This window comes from Piliocolobus tephrosceles, chromosome 1 (assembly GCF_002776525.5).
Source record: "Piliocolobus tephrosceles isolate RC106 chromosome 1, ASM277652v3, whole genome shotgun sequence".
NCBI lineage: Eukaryota > Metazoa > Chordata > Mammalia > Primates > Cercopithecidae > Piliocolobus > Piliocolobus tephrosceles.
In genome coordinates this window covers 215,364,373-215,375,012 of record NC_045434.1, presented here as the reverse complement: position 1 = coordinate 215,375,012, position 10,640 = coordinate 215,364,373, and the positions used below count along the sequence as shown (strand labels likewise).

The following is a 10,640-nucleotide window of genomic DNA, read 5'->3' as shown; positions in this document are numbered from 1 at the left end:
CTCTTGCACAAAAATGTAGGATGAACCTGGATAGCTGGTTATGAAGTTTACAGAGGCAGTTTTCAGATGTTCTAGCAACACAATGGAACACTGAAGAGAAAAATTCTGCATCGACCAACGCCTGTCATCTGTAAAGAGAAAAAAAAACCACCTTAGAAGCACTAACTTCATTACATTCCATACCCTTTAGGACTGCCATCTCCTCGGCTAAACTATCAACTTTAGGAGTAGGAATGACGGTTGAGAGCCTTTTTCAGGGGCCCATACGGCATACTAAGAACACACCTGGGGGGAGAAGTCAATCCAGGTTTGCCATATAATAATTTTGTGGCCTTGAACAATTTTTCTTGTCAGTAAAATGGTGATAACAATAGTACTTTCACTTTCAGGCCCCTTGTAAGAGTTTATATACATATAGCAAAGTCCTTGGAACACTGTCTAGACCATAGTAAGCAACTAAAAAAAATTTTTTTTTTGAGACAGTCTCACTGTGTTGCCCATGCTGCAGGGCAGTGGCCCGATCTCGGCTCACCACAAGCTCCGCCTCCCAGGTTCACACCATTCTCCTGTCTCAGCCTCCCACCACCACGCCTGGCCCGATCTCGGCTTACTACAAGCTCCGCATCCCAGGTTCACACCATTCTCCTGTCTCAGCCTCCCACCACCACGCCCGGCTCATTTTTTGCATTTTTATTTTTATTTCTATTTATTTATTTATTTTGAGACGGAGTCTTACTGTGTCGCTCAGGCTGGAGTGCAGTGACGCGATCTCCGCTCACTGCAATCTCCACCTCCCAGGTTCACGCCATTCTCCTGCCTCAGCCTCCTGAGCAGCTGGGACTACAGGTGCCCGCCACCACGCTTGGCTAATTTTTTTTTGTATTTTTAGTAGAGACGGGGTTTCACCGTGTTAGCCAGGATGGTCTTGATCTCCTGACCTCATGATCCGCCCACATCAGCCTCCCAAAGTGCTGGGATTACAGGCGTGAGCCACTGCGCTCAGCCCTAAAAATTATTAATTAGCGTCAGCACAGTAGGCCCTCAGTAAATTACCCAGTTCTTTTCATTACCAAGGTTAAGATGAGATTTGAGCAAATTCCGGGCTTCCCTTTTGAGTTCTTTCTTGCTTTTCTCAGGCAACGAGTAATGAAGTGCATGAATACTCAAGCAAGAGTGGGTATACACAGAGAAGATGTCTCGGGCAGGCTGGCCTTGGCTGATGGTAAAACCAAATACCTGCACCTGGCCATAGAGGCAGGTCACACGGCAGATGCCACTGAAAGTAAAACCCTAGCATGGAAAGAAAACAGAAAGAACAAACATTATACATCCTGTCACTAATGACTGAAACATTCTAAAATCTTTTTTTTTCTTTTTTCTTTTCTTTTTTTTTTTGAGACAGAGTTTCACTCTTGTTGCCCAGGCTGGAGTGCAACGGCGCAATCTCGGCTCACTGCAACCTCTGCCTCCTAGGTTCAAGTGATTCTCCTGCCTCAGCCTCCTGAGTAGCTGGGATTACACGCATGTGCCACCACGCTTGGCTAATTTTGTATTTTTAGTAGAGACGGTGTTTCTCCATGTTGGTCAGGCTGGTCTCGAACTCCTGACCTCAGGTGATCCACCAGCCTCGGCCTCCCAAAGTGCTGGGATTACAGGCATGAGCCAATGCACCTGGCCAGATTCTAAAATCTTAACTTGCTATTCACACAGTGGCTCACACTCGTGAAGCTGAGGCAGGAGGATCACTTGAGCCCAGGAGTTCAAGATCAGCCTGGGCAACAGCGTGAGACCTGTGTTTACAAAACATTTAAAAATTAGCAGGGTACAGTGGCATGCATCTGTGGTCCTAGTTACTTGGGAGGCTGAGATGGGTAGACTGCTTGAGTCTCAGAGGTAGAGGCTGCAGTGAGCCATAATTACACCACTCCACTCCATCAATAATAACTATTGGGCCAGGCACAGTGGCTCACGCCAGTAACCCCGGAACTCTGGGAGAAGGAGGTGGGGGGATCACTTGAGGCCAGGAGTTTGAGACCAGCCTGGACAACAGGGCAAATCCCCCAGCACCCCACTCCCACTGCCACCATCTCTACTAAAACTACAAAAATAAGCTGGGCATGTGCCTGTAATCCCAGCTACCCCAGAGGGTGAGGCATGAGAATCACTTGAACCCACAGGCAAAGGTTGCAGTGAGCTAAGATCATGCCGGTACACTGCAGCCTGGGTGACGGTGATACTGTCTCAAAAATAAATAAATAAATAAAAATTAAATAAAATAAAAAATTTTACAAGGCTGCAGTCATAAAAAGGAATGAGATCACGTCCTTTGCAGTGACATGGATGGAGCTAGAAGCCGTTATCCTCAGCAAACTCATTCAGGTACAGAAAATCAAATATTGGCCGGGTATAGAGGCTCACGTCTGTAATCCCAGCATTTGGGAGGCCGAGGTGAGCAGATCACAATGTCAGGAGATCGAGACCATCCTGGCTAACACGGTGAAACCCCATCGCTACTAAAAAAAAATACAAAAAAATTGGCCAGGTGTGGTGGTGGGCGCCTGTAGTCCCTGCTACTCGGGAGGCTGAGGCAGAAGAATGGTGTGAACCCAGGAGGCGGAGCTTGCAGTGAGCTGGGATTGTATCACTGTACTCCAGCCTGGGTGGCAGAGTGAGAAGAAGGAGAGAGGGAGGGAGGGGAAAAGAAAGGAAGGAGGGGGAGGGAGGGAGGGGAAAAGGAAGGAAAGAAAGGAAAAGGAAAAGAGAGAGCTGGGCACAGTGGCTCATGCCTGTAATCTCAAGCACTTTGAGAGGCCTAGGCGGGTGGATCACCTGAGGTCAGGAGTTTGAGACCAGCCTGGTCTGCCTCAGCCTCCCGAAGTGCTGGCATTACAGGCGTGAGCCACTGCGCCCGGCCCTTCCTTTCTTCCTTTCTTTCTAGAGTAGCTGGGATTACAGGAGTGTGCCATCACACTCAGCTAATTTTTGTATTTGTAGTAGAGACGAGGTTTCACCATGTTGGTCAGGCTGGTCCCAAACTTCTGACCTCAGGTGATCTGCCAGCTTCAGCCTCCCAAAGTGCTGGGATTACAGGTGTTAGCCACCGTGCCTGGCCCATACTTTATATTTTTAACCTTAGATCATACCCCATGGCAGCTACAGAGAGAGCATGGTGACTGTGAACTCGGCTCTGTGCTCCTGGTTCAGACAGACTCTACCACTCTGTCCTTTTAAAGACCCACAGCTTGCCAAGTCTCTTCCAGAACTTCCTGGGTTCTGTCTTCCCTCCAGCATTAGACAGGGAATCTTCCAGAAATGGCGTCCATGTTAAGAATCAGGCTGCCTGAGTTTGACTCCTAGCTCTCCCTCTACTGTGTAAGTTATCCAACCTCAATCTCTTCATCTGTAAACATACTTAGAGATAGGGGCAACTACTCTGTAAGAGAGCTGGATGTTTAAATGGGTTCAAAGCCCAAAACACTTAGAACCTTAAATCCTAGAATTTCTGAGCTCTCAGTAATTGCAATCCTTTTTTTTTTTTTTTTTTTTTTTTTTTTTTTTTAACTATTAAGACCCCTTTCAGGGTTCCAGGTGCAGTGGTTCACACCTGTAATCCCAGCACTTTGGGAGGCTGAGGCAGGTGGATCACAAGGTCAGGAGATCGAGACTATCCTGGCTAACATGGTGAAACCCCATCTCTACTAAAAATACAAAAATATAGCCGGGTGAGGTGGCACGCGCCTGTAGTCCCAGCTACTCGGGAGACTGAACCAGGGGAATCGCTTCAACCCGGGATGTGGAGGTTGCAGTGAGCCCAGAGATCGTGCCACTGCACCCCAGTCTGGCGTCAGAGCAAGACTAGGTCTCAAAAAAAAAAAATCCCTTTCAGGGCCAGGGGCTGCGGTTCCCGCCTGTAAGCCCAGCATTTCGGAGGCCGAGGCAAGTGGGTCACTTGAGGTCAGCCTGGCCAACATGGGGAAACCTCATCTCTACTAAAAATACAAAAATTAGACCGGGGGCAGTGGCTCAAGCCTGTAATCCCAGCACTTTAGGAGGTGGATCACCTGAGGTCAGGAGTTTGAGATGAGCCTGACCAACAGGGTGAAACCCCGTCTCTATTAAAAATACGAAAATTGGCCGGGCGCGGTGGCTCAAGCCTGTAATCCCAGCCAGCACTTTGGGAGGCCGAGACGGGCGGATCACGAGGTCAGGAGATCGAGACCATCCTGGCGAACACGGTGAAACCCCGTCTCTACTAAAAGATACAAAAAACTAGTCGGTCGAGGTGTCAGGCGCCTGTAGTCCCAGCTACTCAGAAGGCTGAGGCAGGAGAATGGCGTAAACCCGGGCGGCGGAGCTTGCAGTGAGCTGAGATCCGGCCACTGCACTCCAGCCTGGGCGACAGAGCGAGACTCCGTCTCAAAAAAAATAAATAAATAAATCCAAAAATTAGCCGGGCGTGGTGGCGAGCACCTGTAATCCCAGCTACTTGGGAGGCTGAGCCGGGACAATCACTTGAACTCTGGAGGCAGAGGTTGCAGTGAGCCGAGACTATGCCACTGCACTCCAGCCTGGGCGACAAAAGTGAAACTCCGTCTCAAAGAAAATACAAATAAAAATACAAAAATTAGCCGGGCGAGGTGGCGCACTCCTGTAGTCCTAGCTACTCAGGAGGCTGAGGCAGGAGAAGCACTTGAGACCCGGGGCGGAGGCTGCAGTGAGCCGAGATCGCGCCACTGCACTCCAACCTGGGGAACAGAGTGAGACTTTGTCTCAAAAACAAAACAAAACAAAATAAAGTCCCTTTAGCTCTTAAGGCCTAGGGACCCCTTAGCAGGGTACCTGTTACTCTGCTGCTTAGGGGAACCTAGCTGCCAGCACCAAGAAGATAGGCTTGAATCCGACTGACAGCCAGAGAAGAGGCCCGGGGGACCACGGTCCTCTCCTACCCTGCAGCTCCCCTGGGGCTGCCTCTCCAGCCCTCCCTGCCCTCGGGGACTCCTGCCGGCGTCCCCCACCTACCTGCTCGACCGGCAGCAGCAGTAACGCGCGGCCCGGGCCCACTGGCCGCACTGGAGGGATGATGAGAGGCCGGCGGCAACTCGAGGCGGATTCGAATTCGGATTCGGGTTCGGAGGCCGGGGTCGGGCTAGGGATCGGGCTGGGGGTCGCGGTCTTGGGTCTCCCGGCCGCCGCCGCGCGCGACACCTGACGGGCTCCCTCCCTCCAGTCCACGCCGGCCGCCTGGGCTTGCAGTAATCGCCGCCGTAGGCGCCGCCGACCGCACCACCGCAGGGTCCCGAGCCGGCGGCGGGGCCGGCGGCTGAGGATGAGCTGGGGCCGGGCCTTGCGGGCCCGCAGCCAAGTGGAACGGCAGGAACCCCGCTTTAGCAGCAGCCCCGAGTCCGCCATGCTGGATACTGGGCCCCTACCGCGCGATAATCTCGCGAAATCCCGTCGCTCCGCCCCTCTGCCTGCCCAGCTGCCGAAAGGAGCGGCCTCCGAGCCGCCAGCGTCCTCTGCCGACAACCTCCGGAAGCACACTAGGAGGCTCCTGCCGGCCTGGTCGAGGCGCTCCACCGAGGACTCAATTTACATTATGCAAATTCCCTACCCCAGCCGGCCGGAAAGGGAAAGTCAGAAACCTCGCGACCAGCCATGGGCCACCTCTCCGGAAATCCACCGGGGTTTTTTTTTTTTCTCCTGCAGGAAAAGCTTTAGGATTGGCAGTTTAAACAAAACATGTCTATTTGCATACCTTAGGTTTGCATGCATTTGTCTCGAAGTGAGCAACCCTGGGTAACAAGGCGAAAGTAAATGACGATTTGCTCAGAATCTTCATGTCAGAAAACTGGAGTGTGGGGTAGGGGGTTATCGACTCAAAGCTGTGTCTCATTTAGTAAACTGAGGCACAGGTAAAAAGTTCTAAAACCTCGCAGTACTGAGAGAAATTATGTTCCAGCCTCCCACCTTGCCCCAAATTTCCAGGGCTCCCTTTCTAAGCCAGGTGAAGTCACAGAGCGTGGACAGAACCCACAACCGTCCAGAGGAAGGGTCACTGGGTGCCACCTGGTTTGCATCTGTGCCTTTGTTCCTGAGTTGGACCGCAGGCCCAGAATATCAAGGCAAACAGTCCTGCTTTAGCCACTGGGCTCCAAGTCCCACCCCTTTCGGGGGCACGAGGTTAGGAAGCATCCGGCAGCTGCCTTCTATTTAAGCAACTGGCCTCCTTAGAGGCCACTCCTTGGCCATGCTGGGCGCAGGCGTCTGGCCAGCATGCTGCTCTGCACAGCTTGCCTGGTCGGCCTGCAGCTTCTCATTTCCTGCTGCTGGGCCTTTGCCTGCCATAGCACTGAGCCTTCTCCTGACTTTATCCTCCCCGGGGATTACCTCCTGGCAGGCCTGTTCCCTCTCCATTCTGGCTGTCTGCAGGTGAGGCACAGACCCGAGGTGACCCTGTGTGACAGGTGAGTGAGGGGTCAGTAGAGCCACACTTAGGGGGACCCCTGGCTATAGGACCCCTCTGGTTGCCATCCTCAACCAGGACCTTGCCTCTGCCTTTGCCCCTTGAACTGTCTCCAGGCCTTGTCCATCAATCCACTTGCCACCTAAGTGCTGGCTAGACCTTCCTAGACACTTCAGCCAGTTTCCAATGATTTCGCCCTTGCTGTTAGAATGTGTTGTAACTCCATTGAAATTGGTTCTTGGCTTTGTACTGTACCTAGATGGCCAGGCCTAAGCAAGGGCGTCCTTTTTCCTCTTCTATCTTCTCTCCACTCCTACCCATGTTCAAAGCTCCCTAGAGTCCCAGATGACAAGTGTGGTTCTCCATGGGGTGGCAAGGTAAGACACATCCCATTAGATGCTTTAGGAGCTTGGGTTGGTGCCATCGTGAAGTCAACAATCTCGGTAGAGGGGTTTTATTTATTTATATTTTATTTATTTTTTATTTTTTTGAGATGGAGTCTCACTCTGTCATCCAGGCTGGAGTGCAGTGGCACAATCTTGACTCACTGGAACCTCCTCCTCCTGGGCTCAAGTGATTCTTATGCCTTAGCATCGGGAGTAGCTGGAATTATAGGTGTGTGCCACCACACCTGGCTAAATTTTTGTATTTTTCGTAGAGACAGGGGTCTCACCATGTTGGTCGGGCTGGTCTCGAATTCCCAACCTCAGGTGATCCACCTACCTCAGCCTCCCAAAGCACTGGGATTATAAGCGTGAGCCAACACGCCCAGCCTGCTTTTCTTTTCTTTCCTTTTTTTTTTTTTTTTTTTTTGTTTGAGACCGAGTCTTGCTCTGTCGCCCAGGCTGGAGTGCAGTGGCACTGTCTCGGCTCACAGCAAGCTCCGCCTTCTGGGTTCAAATCATTCTCCTGCCTCAGCCTCCCGAGTAGCTGGGACTACAGGCGCCCACCACCACACCCAGCTAATTTTTTGTATTTTTAGTAGAGACAGTTTCACCGTGTTAGCCAGGATGGTCTCGATCTCCTGAGCTAGTGATCCACCTGCCTTTGCCTCCCAAAGTGCTGGGATTACAGGCATGAGCCAACACGCCTTGCCAGCCTGCTTTTCTTTTAAAGATAGTTGTAGCCAAGCACGGTGGCTCAAATCTGTAATCCTAGCACTTTGGGAGGCTGAGGCGGGCAGATTACAGGGTCATGAGTTCGAGACCAGTCTGGCCAACATAGTGAAACCCCTGTCTCTGAAGGGGTGGCCTGCCCCTCCACACCTGTGGGTGCTTCTCGTTAGGTGGAACGGGAGACTTGAGAAAAGAAATAAAGACACAGAGACAAAGTATAGAGAAAGAAAAGCAGGGCCCAGGGGACCAGTGCTGTGTTTTCAGAGGACCCACACTGGCACTGGTCTCTGAGTTCTCTCAGTATTTATTGCCAAAAAGATAAGGGAGTAAATTAGCAGTAAGATGTTCCATTTTCCCAGGATCGGGCAGGAGACAGATGTTTTTCTTTTATTGAGATTTAAGGGAATGGTACTGACCTTCAACCACAAGCAGGCTTTAAACATTTGCCTAACAAAGCACATTCCTTACAGCCCAAAATCCTTTCAACCTTAATTAGCACAGCGATGTTTTCTAGCAAGGACAAGATTGGGGGTAGAGTCACAGATTAACAGCATCTCAAATACAGATCCAAATGGAGTCTCTTAAACTTACTTCTATCTATAATAACACAGTAACAGGCTGACCTCTCTTTTCCCCACACGTCTCTACGTAAAATACAAAAAATTAGCCGGGTGTGGTGGCGGCGCCTGTAGTCCCAGCTACTTGGGAGGCTGAGGCAGGAACCTGGAGGCGGAGCTTGCAGTGAGCCAAGATCGCGCCACTGCACTCCAGCCTGGGCGACAGAGCGAGACTCCATCTCAAAAAAAAAAAAAAAAGAAGACAGTTGCTTGCAGACTGTGGAAGTCACAGTCACAGACCCATAGGCCCAGGAATGCTGCCGAGGCTTGGCTGCAGGATGTCCTACCCATGAAGCACACGAGATGGTTGGCCCAGGAAGAAGTTTCTGGAAATCCTGCTGTATGACGGCCTACTCGAAGGGCTACAGCTGGAAACCTGGATAAAGAGAATGGGCTGGGAAGAGAGGTTGGGTAGAGCAGGAGGAGGGAAGACATGAAAACTGTCTTCAGATACCTGAAGAACTGTCTCAGGCAGGAGGCACGACCCCTCCTTTGAATGACTCAGGGTACAGAAGTGGTAGAAGCCATGGAAGACCCTTCTAACAAGCAAAAGGGCTGGAAAATGGAACAGGCTAGCACACCTTATGTATTTGTTTGTTGGTTTATTTATTTATAGAGATGAGGTCTTGCCCTTTCCCCCAGGCTGGAGTACAGTGGTGCAGTCATAGCTCACTGCAGCCTCACTTGAGCCTGATTGAAGCTCAAGTGATTCTCCTGCCCCAGCTCCCAAGTAACTGGGACTACAGGCATGCACCACCACTCCTGGCTAATTTTTTAATGTTTTGTAGAGAAGGTGGTCTTACTGTGTTGCTCAGGCTGGTCTCAAACTCCTGGTCTCAAGTGATTCTCCTGCCTGGGCCTCCCAAAGCATTGGGATTATGGGTGAGCCACTGTGCCAGCCATTAAAGAAAATTTTTATTTGAGCTGGGATCTCACTGTGTTGCCCTGGCTGATCTCCACCTCCTGGGCTCAAGCAATCCTCCATCCTCAGCCTCCTGAGTAGCTGGGACTACAGGCATGTACCACTGCACCTGGCTTAGCCTGCTCTTTTTTTTTTTTTTTGAGACGGAGTCTTGCTCTGTCGCCCAGGCTGGAGTGCAGTGCCAGATTACAGGCGTAAGCCACCGAGCCCAGCCCCATTTTTTGTACTTTTAACAAAGACAGGGTTTCGGCCAGGCATGGTAGCTCACGCCTGTAATCCCAGCACTTTGGAAGGCCGAGGCGGGCGGATCACAAGGTCAAGAGATCAAGACCATCCTGGCTAACATGGTGAAACCCTGTCTCTACTGAAAACACAAAAAATTAGACGGGTGTGGTGGTGGGCGCCTGTAGTCCCAGCTACTCAGGAGGCTGAGGCAGGAGAATGGTGTGAACCCAGGAAGCAGAGCTTGCAGTGAGCCAAGATCACGCCACTGTACTCCAGCCTGGGCGACAGAGCAAGACTCCGTCTCAAAAAAATAAATAAATAAATAAAGGCAGAGTTTCACTATGTTGGCCAGGCTGGTCTTGAACTCCTGGCCTCAAGTGATCCGCCCACCTTGGCCTCCCAAAGTGCTGGGATTACAGTCGTGATCCGCTGTGCCCAGCCAGAAGGTATTTTTTAGATTTAGTAAACATTTAAATCAATAGAATTGAGCTGGGCACGGCGGCTCACACCTATAATCCAAGCAACTTTGGGGGGCTGAGGCAGGTGGATTGCCTGAGCTCAGGCGTTCCAGACCAGCCTGGGCAACACAGTGAAACCCTGTCTCTACTAAAATACAAAAAAATTAGCTGGGAGTGGTGGCATGCGCCTGTAATCCCAGTTACTTGGGAGGCTGAGGAAGGATAATTGCTTGAACCTGGGAGGTGGAGGTTGCAGTGAGCAGAGATCACACCATTGCACTGGTCAACGTGTGAAACCCCATCTCTACTGAAAACACAATTAGCTGGACATGTGGGCGCACACCTGCAATCCCAGCTACTCTGGAGGCTGAGGCAGGAGAATTGCTTGACCTGGGGTCGGGGGCGTAGAGGTTGCAGTGAGCCGAGATAGTGCCATTATACTCCAGCCTGGGCAACAAGGCAACAAGAGTGAAACTCTGTGTCAAAAAAAAAAAGAGAGAGAGAAAAAAAAGCCAGGTGCGGTGGTTCAGTGTAATCCCAGCACTTTGGGAGGTACCTGAGTGCTCCACCAGGTGGAGCCACCAGGTGGGCAGATCACCTGAGGTCAGGAGTTCGAGACCAGCCTGAACAACATGGAGAAACCCACCACCCCCCCCCCCACTAAATATACAAAATTAGCCGGGCATGGTGGCATATACCTGTAATTCCAGCTACTCGGGAGGCTGAGGCAGGAGAATCACTTGAACCCGGGAGGCAGAGGTTGCAGTGAGGCGAGATTGTGCCATTACACTCCAGCCTGGGCAACAAGAGTGAAACTCCGTCTCAAAAAAAAAAAAAAAA

The 10,640-nt window shown here is 51.2% G+C and overlaps 2 protein-coding genes across 3 annotated transcripts in view; one reads left to right on the top strand and one right to left on the bottom strand.

The window, feature by feature from the left end:
- Nucleotides 1-5,437, bottom strand: NOL9 (nucleolar protein 9). The gene is made up of 2 exons (XM_026448154.1): nt 5,020-5,437; nt 1-128 (listed from the first exon to the last, which is right to left on the bottom strand). Exons 1-2 carry the CDS (start codon nt 5,407-5,409, stop codon nt 72-74), a joined length of 447 nt encoding a protein of 148 aa, XP_026303939.1. The 5' UTR covers nt 5,410-5,437; the 3' UTR covers nt 1-71.
- Nucleotides 5,438-6,177: 740 nt separating this feature from the next.
- The window catches only part of TAS1R1 (taste 1 receptor member 1), a 23,607-nt gene continuing 19,144 nt past the window's right edge, over nt 6,178-10,640 (top strand). Inside the window, exon 1 of one of the 2 annotated variants that reach the window (XM_023215333.2) lies at nt 6,178-6,464. In XM_023215333.2, the coding sequence (XP_023071101.1) occupies nt 6,274-6,464 (191 nt within the window). In that variant the 5' untranslated portion in view covers nt 6,178-6,273. The remainder of the gene's footprint in view (nt 6,465-10,640) is intronic. The other variant, XM_023215334.2, reaches the window with a different exon arrangement.

Excerpts from the sequence above, each read along its gene's own strand:
- NOL9 (XM_026448154.1), bottom strand. The coding sequence starts at position 5,409 with ATGGCGGACTCGGGGCTGCTGCTAAAGCGGGGTTCCTGCCGTTCCACT. Across the intron at positions 129-5,019 it reads TGCTGCTGCCGGTCGAGCAG|ATGACAGGCGTTGGTCGATG; the intron begins GTAGGTGGGGGA and ends TTCTCTTTACAG.